General features: G+C 46.3%; 1 protein-coding gene across 1 annotated transcript in view; it reads right to left on the bottom strand.

The window, feature by feature from the left end:
* SLC14A2 (solute carrier family 14 member 2) overlaps nucleotides 1-19091 on the bottom strand; it is a 59411-nt gene extending 40320 nt beyond the window's left edge. The window contains exons 1-8 of the mRNA XM_034943605.2: nucleotides 18914-19091; nucleotides 17866-18046; nucleotides 16579-16768; nucleotides 11172-11300; nucleotides 6464-6656; nucleotides 3753-3900; nucleotides 2298-2432; nucleotides 472-521 (exon numbers count right to left, since the gene is read on the bottom strand). Coding sequence (XP_034799496.1) covers nucleotides 472-521; nucleotides 2298-2432; nucleotides 3753-3900; nucleotides 6464-6656; nucleotides 11172-11300; nucleotides 16579-16768; nucleotides 17866-18046; nucleotides 18914-19063 — 1176 coding nt within the window. The 5' untranslated portion in view covers nucleotides 19064-19091. The remainder of the gene's footprint in view (nucleotides 1-471; nucleotides 522-2297; nucleotides 2433-3752; nucleotides 3901-6463; nucleotides 6657-11171; nucleotides 11301-16578; nucleotides 16769-17865; nucleotides 18047-18913) is intronic.
* Nucleotides 19092-19466: the final 375 nt, after the last annotated feature.

The raw sequence follows: 19466 nt of genomic DNA, 5'->3' as shown, positions 1-19466 counted from the left end.
GCTGAACTGGGAGGATGGCTTGAGTCCTGGGAGGTTGGAGCTGCAGTGAGCCAAGATTGCACTACTGCATTCCAGCCTAGGCAACAGTGCCAGACCCTGTCTTGCAAAGAAAACAAAAACAAAACAGATAATTTGAGCCACAATCAGAATCTTTCAATGATGGAGCTGAAAATTGGCCTGAGGATGTTCCCCCATGTCCAGTCACACAGCTCCATCTGTCCGTCCGTGTTTTCCACTGCTAGTTACATTGCAATCTTTCAACACACACACACACCTCCCTCTCCTAGAGGTACATGTATGCAATTGTCAATCCTCCTCCGGACAACCTTAGATAAACCTTAACAGAGATGTCGTGTGAGCACCAGCTACCATTACCCGCTCAATGTTCCTTTCCCAGACCCCACAACCCCATATGTCCAGAAGCTCTGGGAAGAGCACTTTGGGGTAGTGTTCAGGAGAATCCACACTTACCACTGACATGATGTTGGAGATGGCTGCTTCCATGTATGCACAGAACAGGGCTGTGGAGGAACAAGGATCACCAGAGTGAGCTTCCCAGGGCCTTCCCCCTAAGCCACTGCCATTGCAGACCAAGAACAGGAGCCCCACCCTCTCTCCTGCAGCCTCAGATTCTGCACCATGCCCTGACACCTGGCATGCTTGCCTGGCATTTGTTATCTCTGTAGACAGGTGAGGCCAGTCTACCACCAGACTGTTCATTCTTCGGGCAGAGATTAAAACATATATTTCCTTTTGTCCCCTCCCTGCTTCCATAGTGGCCTTGCATGGAGTCAGGGGTCAATACACATCATATGCTAGTCTACGCTGATGGTAGCGAAGAGCTAGTACAGGCTGGATGATTGTCTGTTGTAGGGGAAGAGTGGTCAGACTATACGAGCTCCTGCCAAGGTCCCTCCTATTCAAGACTGTGAGCAGCTGTGATGCCGCTTGATGTTCACCAGGTCTCACCAGGGCTGAACCTTACTAGACCCCTGAACCAGTCCCCAGGAGCCAGGCAGCTGGGTTCCCCCATGGGAGCTGGGTCCCGAGGACAGTCAGGAAAGCTTGTCCATGTAGCTGGTGCCTCTGGACAAACTCCTGCCTGCAGCTTTGCTCTTTCTCCTTCTCTGTTCAGAACACCTCTTCCCTCTCTCTTTGTCAACTCAGATCCTACTAGAAGTGTTGAGATAAACCCTAGCCTCCCCCTGTAGGCTTCCCAGATGATTCCAGCCACTGGAATCTGCCACTTCTCTGAAGGCCAAAGGCAGTTATAGTCTGAACCTCAAAATAACAGGCACTTTTAACTTGACAAATATTTACTAGGTCCACTGTCTCCATACCCAGCCTCATGTTGGCTGCTAAGGGGATACAAGGGATATGGAAGTCATTCTCAGCCTCCATGCATAAGTGGGAAAAAACAAAAGAGAAGCTGTTCCAGATGCTAGTCTTCTGTTTCCTTGACTCTAGTTTTATTTATTAATGTCCTGTCCTGCTTCCAGAGAACAATACCAGGAGAGGAGAGCTGGTGGCAAGCTGGGGCTGGGATTGAATCTCCCTTTTGCCATTAATAACTATCTTCTAGGGCAAGTTAATTAGCCCCTCTGAGCCTCATTTCCTCATCTGTAAAATGGGCCAGGCAGGCTATAGCCTGGTGGTATTCTTGGGGGGATTAAGTGAGTTTGTATATTTATATAACAGGGTATTGTGCTGGGATACAGGTGTATGAGAAGGACTATGGCTGATTTCCCTTCTGGCAGCATATTCTCTGTTTATGGAAATCGAGCTTCCATAACGTGGTTATGATTTTTAGTGCTCCTGGTACATCACCTCACTGGATCATTCCAACAACTTTTGTGGACGCTGCAGCCTTAGTAATTATTTGTGCAATTACTTCTCTCCTGCTAGGCTGTGGCTTCATGAGGATGTAGTCACCATGGTATCTTCTATACCTAGACTAGGTCCTGGCACTTGATGGTGTTGTATAAACAGTTGTTGAATGAAGAGTTACAGAGAGCAGGAATGCTGTCATTAGCACACAAGGAAATGCATATGTGATTTCCTTATAAACTTTACAACACTGTGTAAGTATAATACCATTCGGTGGTTGTGATCCCATTTGACAGAAAAGGGACCTGAAATCCCCAGCTGTTAAGGGCAGCACTGGCATTAGGACGCAAGCCACTGGCCTTTCTGTCACTGCTGAACAGTATTGATTAGTGGTCCCCATGGGTTTCACATAAACAAGGGGGGAAGGGATAGCCAGAGTAACCTGGTTGTCAGCTTTTCTGAACACCTACCACAGATGAGGGCCAGCAGGTGAGTCTGCCAGGTGAGGGCATAGAACATGCCTCCGATGGCGATGCAGGAGAGGACGCAGTTGTAGCTCCAGAGGCCTGTGTAGATGGTCTCGAAGGGTGTGGCCACTGACAGCGCTATGGGACAAGGTGTGGTATTTCTGTCTGATTCTGGGCCACAGAACAAAGACCACCCTGGGACTGGTGCCACGTCTCAGAGTGGCCTCCATGCTGTTGTTCACCCCACATCTCCAAACCTGCCCATCAAAAGAGCCTCTACAAATGGCATCCGGTCTTAGGAGACCTTCAATGAAAAGAGAACAGTGGTTTCCAAACCAGTTGTCAAAGCCACAGGCTTCACTTGGAGGTCTGACTACTTCCTCCTGGGTGAGAAGAGGCAAGGAGGTGGGATTCTAGGCCCCTTCTTACTCCTTTGACTACAGCAACTGCAGTCTTAGCAAGAAAGTTTCCAAAAAGGTTTGAAGATTTAAACAAATATTTTTAAAAAGTTGTTTCAAGTGCTCTGGAAAAATATCCCTATACACTTATGGATATATGTAGATAGAGGAATGATACAGCAGAAGGAGTAAGATGTGAACAGTGGGTGCATCTGGGGAAAGAATTTACAGATGCCTCATATTTTTATTTTTACCATTTTTTGATGAGTTTAAAACTATTTCCAAATAAAAAATACTTTTTAAAGTTTTGCTTCCAAAAAAATCTTTGAAAAATATTGGAAGAAGTCTAAAACAGTCTCCCAATGCTCCTACCCCAATCTCTGACTCTGTTGTCAGAAAGAGCAAATACCTATCTGAATGTGTATACATACGGGTACACAGGTAGCAATATTAAAGCACATTTGTTAAGTGGCAATCCAATGTTTGAGAACAATTTTCTTTGTATCTTAACAAAAATTTCAGAGTGCTGGGCCATTTATTCTATCACAGTTGGTCTTGGTTACTGCTCCCGCCCCTACCCCTGTGTCCCTCCAGCATCCTCAGCTCCAGGGGCTCAGTTTGCAGGCCAACTTGGTTCTTACCTCCTTGCATCTCTCCACATGTATTTTTTTTTTTTTTAAGATGGAGTCTCACTCTATTTCCCAGGCTGGAGTGAAGTGGTACGATCTTGGCTCATTGCAACCTCTGCCTCCTGGGTTCAAGCGATTCTCCTGCCTCAGCTCCCCAAGTAGCTGGGATTATGGGTGCCCACCACCACACCCAGCTAATTTTTGTACTTTTTTTTCTTTAGTAGAGATGGGTTTTCACCCTGAGTTCAGGTCATCTATGTGCCTCGGCCTCCCAAAGTGCTGGGATTACAGGCATAAGCCACCGTGCCTGGCTCCCTGAAAGTATTTAAAACTGCAGGGAAGAGAATGTCTGGAAGATTTGCTGTATGTAGGGGAAAAGTGACCTTGAGTGAATTATCCTGAGGACCTGAAGAGAGGGAGCTCTGTCCTACCTGCCAGCAGCCCCACGATTGAGCCAATGGCTGCATGCAAGCAGATGAGTGGCGAGGAGATGAACAGAGCCACCAGGAACACGCCGCCTGTCCAAGGATTGTCACAGCCATACACCTGGCCGACCCCAACAGGGATGGCTTGTAACAGCTGCAAAGTTAACAGAATACAGGTCACTGGAGCATGGGACAATAATGCAAAAACCAGACTCAGGGCCAGATTTGAGCCATTTCTCGGGGGAGTAATGGAGTGGAACGGGAGGATGACTGCACCCTCCAGCATGTGAGAGAACATGGGAGGCATGAGCTAGAACAAATAGCTCCTCAGTCTACCACCCAGCAGGCATCTGAGCAACCCTCATGCAAAGCCAGGGCCCCCAACATGGGCTGGGCATGGATGCTTCTGAGGAACATACGACTTCTGCTTTGAGGGGACCAGAATGCACCTCCTCCCTAGAATGCCACTGGGAGTTTCAGGGCTCTCGGGGATTTCCTCTAGACCTTCTGAAATCCATACAAATATTCTAGGAATATTGAAAATACAGTAGACCATTTTGATGTATGATTGACTGAAAGTCACCCAGCCTGTTGTTGGTCAAGTGCAGGCTAGAGGCTCTGAGCTTGACCCCTAGCTCAGGTCTGAGGTCTTTGTCACCCTTGCTGTCTCTTTGTCAAGCCACTGCTGACACGTCCTCTTTGGTGGCCCCTGCCCATTCACTGCTACCCTGGGGGTTGTGAGCCTTTGGAAAGGAGCAGTAGGCATGCCCCCTGCTCTCGAAGACCGCATAGCATTGTAGAAAGGTAGTATGTGGCACATCTGGAGAATGGTCTGAAGCCCAGACATCCCTGTGCCTGAGAGTAACTTGGTGGTGCTGGAATTGGGGAGGATTTGTTTGGCAGTGCTGACAGATGGCTTTTCTGTGGCCAGGCTGAATTGTCGATATTTTTGGAGTCCTTTGAGGGCAGAAAAAGAAAGGAGGGAGAATGGCAGGGCAGGCAGAGCACTGGCCTGGGAGTAGAGGGCTCCAGCTTCCATCAGGGCTCTGCACAGTTCATTGTGTGACTGTGAGCATGTCACATCCTCATCTGTAACAAGAGGCTGGCTTGGCAGATGATCTTCCAGCTTTAAGACTCTGTAGTTCTTTTCACCATTGCCAGGTCACATGACCTCTGTGAGGACAGGGCCCTTTATGCCCAGGTACACCATAGGTGCTTAACAAATAGGAATTGATTAGGTCAGTGGTTCCCAAACTTTGCTGTACAGTGGAATCCCCTGGGAATCTTTAAACAAATACTGATGCCCAGCTCTTCCCTAGACATTCTGATTTAATTGATATGGGGCATGGCAGGGCCTCAGGTGAGTCTAGTGTGCGATGGGAGATTAGTTATAGATGATCTACTGTAGACGTTGCTGTAGATGTTGGGAATAATTTAGTTTTTCCCTTTGGACCAAATTTTGTACTTTTTGAGAATTTGATTTAATTCTGGAATAAATATGATTTCTTCAGGGAGTAGTATTTGAAGAGCCTATAGGGCTCTTAAGCTTTGCTCACTCTTGTCTCTGAATGAATGGCCTTTTAATAACCAAATGCTGTTTGGACCAGAGTTTATAATCTTGCGAAAGGAATGGCAAGGGAGGGGTACTCAATCATATTTATTTATAGAAACCCAGAAAACACTTTGTACCAGACCAGGGAACTCAGCTTAAATGTTGGGAACAGGCTGGAAGTCTATTTAATAAATATCCCATGATTGCCAACATCTGAGGAATGCGGGATGCTGAGGGGAGTTCACGTCCACCTTTCCATCCGGGAACGCAGATTTTAAGCCCAAGCGGTCAAGAATGAGAGGAATGAGGGAATGAGTGGCCTTGGAATGGAGCCTGGGTTTAGAATGAAGCTTCCTCCGCTGGCATCTATATTTCAGCCTGGTGAGCTGTGCCCCAGGGCGGCCTTCCCTCCCAGCACGCTGCTCCCAGGCCGCAGCTGACACCCTGGTGTGAAGGGCAGTCAGGTGTGCCATGGAAATTTACTAAGCACCAGGCCTTCTTCACACTCCTCATAATTCTTATATAGCAACAACAAGCTGATTAAACAAAAAGGAAAAGGAAGGCCTTTCTCTGTTGTTTCAAAGAGAAAGAGGGAAGTGGCCTGGGAGCAGCGTGCTGGGCACCTCTCTAGTCTTGACAATAAAAATGTCTCCAGACATTGCCTAATGTCTCCAAGGGGCAAAATTATCCCCGCCTGAGAACCACTAAGAGAGAGTATATAAAATTAACCCTCTGTCTTCTAGGCTAATGCCTTTAAAATCCCAATTTTAAATGTTTATTTTAGTATCTTGCCCCTTTATCTGACTATACATTTTATCTAATATCTTTCACTCAACCACCACAGTTCTGTACTGTCAACGCTTATCTGTTCACTTGCCTGTTATTTGTTTCCCTGTATAGAATGTAGGCTTCATAAGAGCAGGATGTCATTGTCTTGTATTATCAGTATCTGAAAAAGTGTCCAGGCCATGTTACATGCTCAATAAGTACTTGTTGAAAGGATCTATGGATGTGGCAGCAACCCTTTCTGATACCCTGCTGAGGCCCATCATCTGGTATAGATGTTTCTAGAGAAGTTGAGAGCATGGATAGTCCACAAATTGGTTGGCGAGAAGGTCTGCAGTGGAATATGGGGGTCTCAACTCATCACCGCTGGGTAACTTACCAGGGGCATTTCCATCTCTGTCCAGGTGATATTGGGCACTGAAGACACAGGCTCTACCAGTGTTGTGGGGAAGAAGAGGTTGTAGTGGCCTGTGGCTGCAAGGTACAAGGTGACTGCAATGTTGAAGGGCAGAGTGAAGACCGGGAGGTCCCACTTGCTGAAGATGGAATTCAAGGCACTAGAAAGAACTGGGCTGAAGATGGAAGAGACAGAGGGTTAATCCCTGTGACATCCTGAGGTCTACATTGTCTCAGCAGCTCTGGCCACTGTATCATCCACTGCCTCCTCTCCTAGGCACAGCATTCCTGGCCCCCTTGAGACTCCAGTGTTCCAATGATCTGGGATAGGGAATAGAATAAGGTATTCAATTTCAGCTCTTACCTTTTTCTTTTCTTTTTTTTGCCAATTTATTGTCATCTGCTTCATAAGCTTACACCTCTGAGAAACAAATTTTAAAAATATCATAACTTATTTTGAGTAAAACACTTTATAAAATAGTGGAAATATTTCCTTGTTTTTTAAACCGAGAAAACTAAACAAAATGTAATGTATTGCCTTTGAATCACCAAGGTGTACAATGACTATTGTTCAAGGCTGTGAGAACATTTTAGAAGACTGACCTTCTAGGAGGAGGCTGCAATGGCATATGGGTAATTTGCAGGTCTAGTTTCAGCAAAAATACTTAGAGCTACTCTGGAAACTGCCAGGGGAAAATAGAACCTTCAGTTGTTTGTACCCTCTGTCTTCTTCACCTTTTCCTTGGAAGGAGAATGGATGTTGGAGACAGATGAAGCTTAGTGCAAATCCTGACTCACTCCTATGCATACAGGCTGAAGGAACAATGTTAGGTAATTAATCTCCCTTAGCTTCAGTTTCCTCTGGAAGGCACCAGCCACCCTAGATACCAAATACCCCACATCATCCACACTCAGTGACCTGCTGGGCAAAACCTGAAGTTGCATGATGTGTTTAAATTGTCTGCTTTTAATGAATGACCATGAATTTCAAAAAGGCATTTAAGACTTCCTGAAAACCCTCCTACACATCCCTCACCAATTAACTCTCCGACTTGCTGAGACAAGTATTTCACATTTTCACCTTTCTCCTCAAATCTTTACTGTCTGCTTCCCTTTAGCCTCCGCCAACCACCTGGCTTTACTTCATTAAGAAAATAGAAGTGACAAGATGAGAAAGGCTTGTTTTCCCAGCCATAAAATCCACACCCTGTCTGCTTTCTTCCCACATAATCTGCCTCTCTGTCTTTTTCACATAATGGAAGCATCCCTGCTCCTTCATCAGGCCAGTTATTTTCCCTGTTCTTTGGATCTAATCTGCCTCAGGGACTTCATTCCTGTAATTTTCTCCTTTCTCTCCTGCAGCTTCAATCTCTTCTTTTTCTTTGGATCATTCTCATCAGGATATAACATGCTCTAGTATCTTCTACCTTTAAACATCTTCCCCCTTTAACCTGATGGCCACTCCAGCTGTGGCTCCATTTCTCTGCTCCCCTTCAGGGCAGTATCCCTCGAAATGGTTGGCTTTCTGTGCTATCCCCAATCTTTCTCTTCCTAGTCTTTCCCAAGCCCACTTCAATCAGGTGTGTGCCCTCATTACACCATGGAAATGGCTCTTGTCCATTTCACCAATGGCATCTATCTTGCTAAGTCCATGGTCATTCCCTATTGCTTTGATTTGACAGTTGGACCTGCCCACCATGTTGAAATACTTTGTCTGGGCTACCATGACACTGGATTTTCTTAGTTTTCTTTTTGTCTGTTCCTTCTTAGTCTCTTTTGATGGTTTTTCCCCTCTCTTGCCAGACTTCTAAATGTTGGAAGAGCCTATGGGACTCTGTCTTGAATATTTTTTCTCTCTTTTAAAAAATCTTCTCTGTTGGGTGATAGCCTTTAGTACCATAGATGAAAGCTTCTGTGTGCTTCCACCTCCCAAATCTTGATCATATCACTGTTCCAGATTTGTACATCCAATTGCCTTTACAACATCTCTACTTGGAAGTCTATAGTATAATGTGTCCAAACAGAATTCTTGATTTGTATCCTGTCTCCTGCCACCAACCAGTTCTTCTCTTGGTCTTTTGTATCAACCTAGGTACTTAGGCAAATTAAAGGAGTGTATTCAATTTTCTTTTTTTTTCCTCTCCTTGGTTTTCCACAACCTCCCAACAAGTTATGTTGCCTCTATCTTCTTTAAAATATACCCCAGACCCACTCACTTCTTACCATGTTCATGGATATCACTCTAATCTAAACACTGTCATCTCTGTGGGGTTTTGTAGCAGACAATTGTGGATTATTGTAGCAGATGCTTCCAGCATCCACTCTTACTCCAGTTAAAATCCGTCTCCATCCTGCAAACAGAGTGATTTGTTTAGATTTAAACCATATCCCATCACATCTCTGCCTAAAACTCTCTAACTGCTTTCTATCACAGCTGATATAGAAATCCAAAGGCTTACTGGGTCTACAGGGTGTACCTGGTCTGACTCTCATCGAGTCCCTGCCCTCCCCTCCTGCCACTCCTCCATCCTTCACTGGGCTTCTGCCACACCAGTCTTGTCTCTCTTCTTAGAATACATCACACTTCCCCAGTTGGGGGCTGCTTCTGCCTGCAACATCCTTCACCCACATCTTCAGATGACAGATGCCTTCTTATCATTTAGGCGACAGCTCAAATGTCCCCTCTGCAGAGTTGTCTTCCCTGATCACACATGTCTGGAATCATTTGCTGTCCCATTTAGCCTCTCTTGCTTTCCTCAAAGCACTTATCACATCTTGAAATGATCCCTTTTATTAACTAGTTTATGAGTTTATTTCTGTCTTAGCCAAGAAGAATGTTAGCTCCAAGGGAATAGAGACTTTTCCTTGTTTACAAATATTCCCAGCATCTAGGGTCAACCTTTCACTCAACAAATAGTTCAGGCACTCAACAGATATTTGTTTATTGAATGAATCTGGAAAATGGCACTATGGATACCTACCCTATGACTTGAATTTCAGGGTCCCCATAAATGGATTGATGAATGCACTGGAGTAGTAGCACAGAGCCCAGGGTGGGGTGCTCAGTGTTTTTTGTCCTTTAAATTGGGAAGTGGGATGGGGGGCACTGAAGTCTAATTGCCAACCAGTGCAATGTGGTTGAGGAGCTGTGTTGAGGGGCTTAATCTATGTAGTTTTAAACCAAATGTATTGCAAATGAGGGCAAGTTCTCCTTTTCACAGGCGGGAATGTGGGGGGCATTAAGAAAATCCCCATAGAAATAACTGTCTTGGCTTTTTGTCCCAATGGATTAAGAACGAAACCCTAAGAAGAAAACTAAATTGCCCAGAATCCTTAATGTAGTAATTTATTTGCAAGCACTACTAAAAAGTAATAAAAGAGTAGTTAAGCTAAATTAAACTAACTGGTTTTAGTAACTGCAGACTTTGAAACCAAGGAAAGACATTTACTTCTTAGAGATGTTAAAAGTAAATCATCCTGTCTGATTTATTGCTGACAATAAGAATAAATCACACTGTTTGAGGGAAGTTGAGAACAGGGTGGTATACACATGTGAAGTCAGGGTCTGGGGGACAAAGGTTCACCATGACAGTGAGCACACTGCAGAGACCCCAAGATGCTTGACAGACCTGCTGTAAATTTACATGAACTAAGGATCATGTGTGTGAATGGCCCAGCACACCCTTCGCTAGGTGAATATTTGTTCCTAACTCCCTTTCATGGTGACCTTCTTATTTCATCTAGAATATGAGGTGATTGCCCAGCAAGATCTCAACCGATACTTCCAGTTCAAAGATTCTATGCTTTACATATAAATATTCTGTTCCAAGAAAGCTCTCTGCTTCTATCACAAGCAGGTTTTCAGCTTTTAGGTCATGGTTATGCCACATAATAGACAATTCCCATGCAACCTGGGGTTTAATAGTGCAGATTGGATTTGGAATGCCAGCATCAAAAACTTCCACAAAGTACAACTTGGGGCAAGTGACTTAATCTCTGCATGCCTTGGTCTTCCCTTCCGTAAACTGATGGCAAATGCAGCCGTACTTAGCACTGCATAAGCCCTGCTTAGCACTGTGTCAAGCATGTAGGAATAACTTAGGAAATGCTGACTTTTATTACTAAGAATGTCATTCAGGAAGATTACCATTGCAATTAAAAAAATGTTGTCTTTTGTTGGTTTAAAGAATCCTCCTGGCCGGGCATGGTGGCTCACGCCTGTAATCCCAGCACTTTGGGAGGCCGAGGCAGGTGGATCACGAGGTCAGGAGATCGAGACCATCTTGGCTAACACAGTGAAACCCTGTCTCTACTAAAAATAAAAAAAATTAGCTGGGTGTGGTGGCGGGTGCCTGTAGTCCCAGCTACTTGTGTGGCTGAGGCAGGAGAATGGTGTGAACCCGGGAGGTGGAGCTTGCAGTGAGCCGAGATTGCACCACTGCACTCCAGCCTGGACGACAGAGCGAGACTCTGTGTCAAACAAACAAACAAAAGAATCCTCCTTATTCCATGTCTCCAAATGACCCCCTTGTGTTACAAGAGAACTCATGGGCTTTCATGGTGTCAGACAAGCTAACTTGGCTATGAAGGGGCTGGGTCCCACATGTGTATGTCCTGTCTCTGGCCAGTATAAGACACAAGCGTCTTGGGGGCCCCATGGAGCTATGAGCAGAAAAAATGAGGTGCCTCACCAGGACATGGCTGTGAAGGTCACAGGAAACAGAAGCCACCAGTAGTAGTCTAACTTCTCCGAGAACACGGCCATCAGCAGTCCCACCAGCATCCCGTTGTACCCATGGAGTCCTGAGGCAATGGCAGACCTGGCGGTGAAACAGACTGATTTTGCATTTGAAGTTGGTGGTGTTACTGGGCCCTTCCCTCCTGGTGTTCTGAGGATATGCTTAATTTAGATGATTCCTTTAATAATAATGCTTAGAAAAAAGTCAGTTCGCTCAATGAATATTGGTCAGTCACATAGCTGCCAGCACCTTTCCTGATAACACACACACACCCCCTTGTCTTGCTGATCAACAATTAAAATTATGCACTTTGTCTGTGGTTAAGCTCTTCTTTATCAGGGGAGACTTAGACTGCTAAATATAGAGGGAAATATAATAGAAACCTGAGGTGTGACACAAGGAAGTTGTGTGTGGGAGTGAGGGAGAGAGAAGAGAGGGAAGGAGAAAGAGTATTATGATTACATTGTGTAAAATTCTCTGTAGTTGGCCAGGCTCAGTGGCTCATGCCTGTAATCCCTGCACTTTGGGAGTCCAAGGTGGGAAGATGACTTGCACCCAGGAGTTCAACCAGCCTGGGCAACATGGTGAAACCCCATCTCTGCTAAAATACAAAAATTAGCCAGGCGTGATAGTGCATGCCTGTAGTCCCAGCTACTTGGAAGGCTAAGGTGGGAGGATCACTTGAGCCCAGGAAGTTGAGGCTGCAGTGAGCCAAGATCTCACCATTGCACTCTAGTCCAGCCTGGGTGACAAAGCAAGACCCTGTCTCAAAAAAAAAAAAATTATCTGTAGCTGGAATCTGTGTACCTTCTCTCTCTGCATGTCTGCACCAGAGTGAATAAGCTGGTTTAGCTTTGGGTTCCCCGGTGCCCCTTGGTGTGGAGCAGCCCAGAAGTGTGGTAGTATCCAAGCATGAGTCTAGCCCCTCCTTTTTTCAGAGGAGAAGCTGGTGTGTGCACCTACAATTCTCCTCCTGATCATAATAAACACTGTCCTTGACCTTTCTAATTGCTCTGCCGGGTGAGGGGCATAGGCTGTGGGTGAGAGAGGGGTGTAGGCAGCTTGCGATGCAAGGCCCCTGCCAAGGAGTGAACTGTGTGTGCTTGTGGTCAGTCCCTCTGCACCTGCCTTAGTTCTATGAGGGCTGAAGTGTGTCTGTGTGTCCGTTGCTGTGGCCCAGTAACCCAGCAATGTCAAGAGTATCTGTGCATGGAGGGTGCTCAGCTAGTATTTGTTGAATGAATAATGTGGGCATGCTAAACCTTACCATGTGTTGGCTGTTCTTGCATGGCAGAAGCTTCTGGAAGCTTAGGGCTCCCTGAGATGCAGGAAGGGAATTCTGGCTAGAGGAGGGCTCCAACCCAGCAGGTGCTGTGGCTTAGGTCTGGAAGGGGGAGGACCTTTCACCTCTGCAGTGACCAGGAGGTCTAGTGACCTAGATAAGAGGAGAGCAGGAGGATGGGAAAGGGGCAGGAGAGAGCATATCTAGACAGCTTCCTGCAAGAAAGCTGTAGCACAAGGCACATGTCTGGACACTTGTACTGGACACAGGACAAGCTGTGTGGTCAGCTGCTCTTGAGGCCAGGAAGATATGGGGGCAGCTGGAGACAGGCAGTGGGTGGGATGGAGGGAGGTGGCAGAGAAGACCACTGGGGAGCACTTCAGGAGCAGAAATCCATGTTTTGGGAAAATCATTATTTTTAGTGTGTTTGCATTTTCTCTACATTTTCCCATTTGTGTTTGGTGATATAAATTAGTGCTTTTTTTGTTTTAATACCAATAGCTGTCCCACCCTGTGGAGAGTGTCCCTCCAGAACTCTTGTTTTTACTAAAACTTTGGTGGTTTCTGGATTTCCCTCCCTGACTATAAAATATACAAAATTGGGTTCAACTCCAGTGCCAAAAAGGTCTCCATTAAGACCACATTCCATCAGGACACTGCAGCGTTGGTGTTGTTCACCTTCAGTTACCATCTGTAAAGTATAGTCTTAGGCTAGTAGGGAATTGGGGGTGGGGACAGCGGAGGTGATTAAAGGGTAGTGGGGGTGATGGAGGTCATGCTTAGAATATGCAACTGTGTCAGTGGTTCATTGTGTACAGCAGTGAGCTCGTGGCTCCTTAGAAGATATGTGTATGGATGTTGTGTCCAGTGGCTAGAGTTTTGAGTCTATGATGTAGAACAAGACACTGACCTGTCAGCAACAAAGCCTAGATCTTTTCTAGGCACTGTGGGTGTATATGGCACAGAATGGAAACCAACTTCTCCTGAACATGCTTAGAATATATCCAGAGAAAGAAGAATCAAAAAAATTAATTACAGAACAATTCAGTCTAGTACTGGGATGTGTTCTGTGGTTGTTCAGAGAGAAAGAAAAGTTCAGAGAGCATAGAGGGAATCAGGAGTGGCTCCCTGGGGGAGGAAGGATTCCAGGGAACTGTAGAATTAGATAGACAGAGGTACAGCTGGTGTCAGGGATCACAGAAGCAAAAGTACTTAACTAGGGACAAGTGTGATGTTGATTGAGCACTAGGTACTGTAGGACCCATCAAATGACACTTGGGGAGCCAAGCTGAGGGACTGGGTTTTTATCTGATGCATATTTATCTTAAATTCTTAATCAGGGTGTTTGTGAGGATTAGGCATGCCTGGTGTGCATCCCCCCTTGTAAAACTGCAGTCTGTGAAGTGACTCTCTGAATGGCTTGGCATGTTTACCAGTAGATTAATGGTGGGGAGGATAATCAAAGAATCAGAGTGTCAGCGCAGGGAGGGTCTTGGGCTCATCTCAGCTGGACAGTAGATTATACAGATGAGGATAATGGGGCTGGAGGGGGAAGTACTTGCCTGAGTCACACAGCTAAGAAGGCAGTGGGCTGGACAGAGTTCACCCCAGGTAAATTTCAGCACACAGTGATGAAGCAGTGAGGCATGGGCTGATCTGCCAGGGGCTCAGTTCTGTGCCAGCTGCCCATGGTTGATAGGTACATGGGAACAAGGAATAGGGGGCCCACTAACTGAAGGAGACACAAGAACCTGGCTGGAGCCCATTTTTAATCTCACCCACCAGATCTGCACTCAGAAGAATTCAGCCTCTCATCCGTCTGACTTTGAATGGCCTCCTAGCATGCTAGAATCCGAGTGGTCCTCCAAGGCCACCCTAGAGGTGCATGAGCAACTTCTCACCAGGGCCAGGCTGACTCATGGATTTCCCTCGGTGGAATGAGGAATGTCAGCTGGGCCTGACGTTCGTTACAACACTTCCAGCTCTGATTACTTTGGGTTCACCAATGGGCCTCTGACCACGTTGTCCTCACAGGTGCCATGATGGGGACAGCATGACCTTGAGCCCAGAAGATGCAGGTCACGCCTCCAAGCCTAAGTCCTGCCACCCACTGGCTGTGGCACCTTTGGTAGGTAGCTCTCCCCTTCCAGTCTCCTTTCCCTCACTTGCAAGATGTGGACTCTGTTCCCTTCACTGTGCCTTGTGCAGTGGTGGTAAGAGTCACAGTTAATAGGCTATGACAGTGCTTCTCAGTTTTCTTTTTTTGAGAGAAACCCACTGTAAGAAATGCATTTTATATTATGACTTAGATTTCACTTTCTTTCTTTCTCTCTCTCCCACGCACACATCCCCAACATAAATTCCACCAAATAATATTTACCATTACCATATATAAATAACTCTCATCAGTTTTATTTTATTCTATTAACTTTAAAAAATGCTGCTGACAATTAATTCATGATCTGGAAATGGCTTGGTGATCCCCAAATTGAAAAACACTAAGATAGGGGATAATCCAGTGTTTCCCAAACTTCTCTGACCATCAGAAGCATCTAGGAGGACCTTGTTAAAAGTACTCACTCTCAGATCCACTGAATTTTCATAGCTATGAGAGGAAGGGGGAGGAGTGGGCCAAAACGATTTCTTTCTTTCTTTCTTTCTTTCTTTCTTTCTTTCTTTCTTTCTTTCTTTCTTTCTTTCTTTCTTTCTTTCTTTCTCTTTCCTTCCTTCCTTCTTTCCTTCCTTCCTTCTTTCTTTCTTTCTTTTTTTTTTTTTTTTTTTTTTTTGGCAGAGTCTCGCTCTGTCACCAGGCTGGAGTGTAGTGGTGTGATCTCGGCTAACTGCAACCTCCGCCTCCCGGGTTCAAGCAATTCTCCTGCCTCAGCCTCCCAAGTAGCTGGGACAACAGGCAAGCGCCACCATGCCCAGCTAATTTTTGTACTTTTAGTAGAGATGGGGTTTCACCATATTGGCCAGAATGGTCTCAATCTCTTGACTTTGTGATCCACTCGCCTTGGCCTCCTGAAGTACTGAGATTACAGGTGTGAACCACCATGCCCGGCCTGAAACTATTTCTTAACAACCACCTTAAGTGATTCTGACCATCAGGAAAGTTTGGGAGCCACTGGAAAAATATACGGCAAAGTCTGAGGAAGTGGTCAAGTTCTACAAAATGCAAGTTTTTATTCTTTTCTTTTCTTTTCTTTTTTCTTTTTTTTTTTTTTGAGAAAGTCTTGCTCTGTCACCCTGGCTGGAGTGCAGTGGCATGATCTTGGCTCACTGCAACCTCCACCTCCCAGGTTTAAGAGATCCTCAGCCTTCCGAGTAGCTGGGATTACAGGCATGCACGACCATGCACAGCTAATTTTTGTATTTGTAGTAGAGACGGGGTTTCACCATGTTGGCCAGACTGGCTTCAAACTCCTGGCCTCAAGTGATCTGCCTGTCTTAAGCCTCCCAAAGTGCTGAGATTGTAGGCGTGAGCCACCGTGCCTGGCCCTTGTTATTGTTACTTGACTTTGCACCAGCCAGTGCGAGGCCAACTTCTCCTTCCACATCTGTATCTATGCCTCCTGCCAGCCCTGTTTGCTCCCCTTCCTCAGTGCCCCTTCCCACACTGTCCTCCTCTCTCTTCTCGCCTTCTCTCAGATCCCCCATATGCAACCTTTATAACTCAGAGGTAGCCTCTCTAATCTTCCCAACACTTGGTAATGTCTGTCTTCTCTGAACTCAATTATATACTGTCCTGTATTATTCTGAGACATTCATTGCCTATTAATCTTGTCTCCTTCAACTAGATGGTAGGCTCTGTGAGGGAAGAACAGCTTAGCTGTTCCTCTGCACCTCCCTCTGAGGCAGTGTTTGCAGAAGTCTCCACAGTCAAATGAATGTTGACACTGTCACATGCTGTGAGCAGGAGCAGTGTAATTCTGCAAGGACTGTCAGTGACCTGCTTAAAGTTGATACTCAGGAGACTTTGGCTGGCTGGGAGGGTAAGGTTGACTGATTACTCAAGTAAACACCTCTCTACTTTCTGTTCCACACATCTTGCTAAAATCCCTATAGAGAGGGACCCACCTGTCTTGGCCCAAGGCGAGAGCTGTTAAGGTCGAGACCACTGTCCCCAGGCCCCCAGTGATTGTCCACCAGGGATTCTGGATCAGCAGCCCTATGAAGATGATGAGGCCGCTGAGAGGATTGTTGACGAACATCACCTGAGCGGTCCCTCTCAGGACCCAGTCTATGAACTGGAGGGCAAGGTGCTTGTCTGAAAGAGACAGAGAGCGAGCCATCAGCAGGTCCAGCTTGGGCTGCTCTGCTGAACTGCTGGTTGGCATGGCAACCAAGGCAAACAGGAATGTGCAAGCCAGGACCCTTCCCATTCAGCGAGGCCAGGGGTCGGGGTGGAGGGGTGGGGGTAGAGGGGAGGCTGGTGCCCAGCCCAAATCTCTCAGTAGCCCAGCAATCATTCTGCAGTGGGTGGTAGTTTTTACCATATAGACAGAGGCACCGTGGTGAGGACAATTTAACGCTGTTCCAGCCATTGGCTTGGTTGGAAAAGAAGCCCCGGGAGCATTCCAAGGGAAATTTATTGGTCCAAAAGAAAGGGTGGGGAAGGTTGGGGGGTGGGGGCAGGAAATTCTTTTTTCTGTAGTGCTGGATGACTCAGTTAAGGGCTAGTATCTGAGCAGCAAAGAAAGTAGCCTGAAGAAAAGACACTAGGGAAGAAATTGTTGTAGCCCAGCTGTGAAAATCAGTACTGAGTAAGGGCCTGGAGGAGGCCAGGTATAGGAGAGGGGCGTACATTCTGCCTCATTTGCTGGTTTGGTTTCCACGACAACTGGTGCAGGTGTCGGGGCTAGTGGGAGTGAAGGGTGTGGCGTTCCTTTCGGTGTTTAGTTCGAGAAGAAGTTAAAAGGAAAGAATCCTGAAGCTTTGGGAAGGATGATACCAATATTTTCTTGGCACATAGCAGGCACATAATAAATGGCTGTGCAACAAGTAAATCGAGTGAAGGAATGATCATTCAGCTAGCTTGGGAAATGGCTTATATGTTGCTAATATGGTTGTCCTATATCTATTTCACATAGGAACGAGCAATTTGCAAAGAACTAAGATCAATGCATTTAATTCTGAAACCGTGAGAATTCCAGGCCAGTAGGGTATATCATATCCCCTTGGAGTCAGCTTAGGGCTGAAGTTCCCCCAGCTGTGGACTCCAGCCCTGGGTGAGGTCCAGTCCTGGGCAGATCCACCCAGGGTGAGGGTGAATGAGTGAGGGAGCAGCTTTGGACCAAACTGGAGAGAGGGTTGTCTCTCTGGCCTGGCCTGGTCTGGCTGCCTCTCCCCAGGGTATTTTCCTACCTTTCAGCCAGATCCTGTACTCCTTCATGTCGCCCGTGACGTAGCCCACTGCTTTGGAGAGGCTGATGCACCTTTGGCCTGCTGAGTCCCGATGGGCCACCCCGTTGTCTTTCCTTTTACTCCTTTCATTGAGCTTTTCAATCTTCACAATGTGACTGTCTTCATTGGAAGACCGGAGATCCTTTTAGGAGAAACCAACCAGACATCAAATGATACAGCTTTCTGAAAGCAGGGACATTTGGGGATAGAGGAGGGTGGCAGGTTTTTGATAAAAATAAAGGATCATGAGACAAAGGGTGGAACACATGCCCATTGTCTGCGGCTGCATAGAGTGCCCCGTACAAGCCTGCTCTTCCCAGGACCATGCACCTTCTTCACAGCAGGATTTCTTCACCTTTGTGCCATGGATCTCTTTTGGCAGTTTAATGAAGCCCATGAGCTTCTTTTCAGAATAATGTTTGTAAATGCAAAGATCAGATAAATAGGACAGCAAACCAAGCCAATTATACTGAAATGCAGTTATAATCATACTAAAAATTAAGATATACATGTATGCACAGCAGATCCAATACCTTCTGTAATTTCAAAGTAGTGATGAGTAAAGATATGGGACTTCCTCATTGCAAGTCAGGACAGCTCTGGAAGGCCATCCCAGCAGTCTTGAGTCCCTCTCTACTGCAGCAGTGGCCAGCCAGTCTACCTCTGTGCTACCACCGAGGATGCTAATGGCCTGCGTTTCAACAAAGGCCTTCCCTTTGGAGACAGTAGGGTAGTTCAAGGGAGCAGGTTTAAGGGGAAAGATTTTGGAGACTGATTGAAAGACTGGTGAGCGAGTGCCTGTATTCTGTACTTGTCCTTAAAATCATGTCTCACGAAGAGCCACATTATCTAAGGCCAGGTAGGACCCACCATGGGTGTCACCATGTACTGACAGTGGCACTTCCTCAGTGTGCTAAGTTCACTGGGAAGGTGGGAAAGCGGCATCTTTTGCCCCCACTTTTCCCATCCCCTCCCTCCCAGGAAACATCCTAGGAGGGACACTTCTCACCTTTTCTTCAGGCATTTCCAGGAGGGGCAGAGCTGGGTGAGTATCCGGGGATGTCGAGGGCCAGCTCGGGCTGGTAAACTCTGCCTCGTAGAGTTTGTATCTGCTGGAAAGTGGCTCTGGCAGGAGAGGACTGCTGTGGGGGTCAGACATTCCTTCGGGTCACAGCCACTCTTCTATCGATGAACTAGACGGAAGGAAAGGGAAAGAGCTAGTGAGTCAGGACGGGGCCCAGAGGGACTTGGCTGAGGCTGGACTCAGACCTCAGGTCTGTCCTGGGGGTTGGACAGTGACACACGTAGGATCTACAGCACAAGCTGTAGAGTTGAGGACATTTCTCTACCTCATTACCTTTCAAAATCCTCCCATTCTTCCGCATCCAGAAGAATGTCCATTTGGTCGATGAAGATATCCCTGACCACTGAGTCAGAATGGAAGTCTCTCTTTTTCTCTTGATCACTGAGTGTTTTTTCTCTGCCTTTCATATTGCCTGCTGTGCCATCCTATTGTGGTAGGTAGTGGTACATGTATTTTCCCCTTGATACGTACACACAGA

Source organism: Pan paniscus, chromosome 17 (assembly GCF_029289425.2).
Source record: "Pan paniscus chromosome 17, NHGRI_mPanPan1-v2.0_pri, whole genome shotgun sequence".
In the NCBI taxonomy this organism is placed as follows: domain Eukaryota; kingdom Metazoa; phylum Chordata; class Mammalia; order Primates; family Hominidae; genus Pan; species Pan paniscus.
This window is presented reverse-complemented; position numbering and strand designations above follow the sequence as displayed.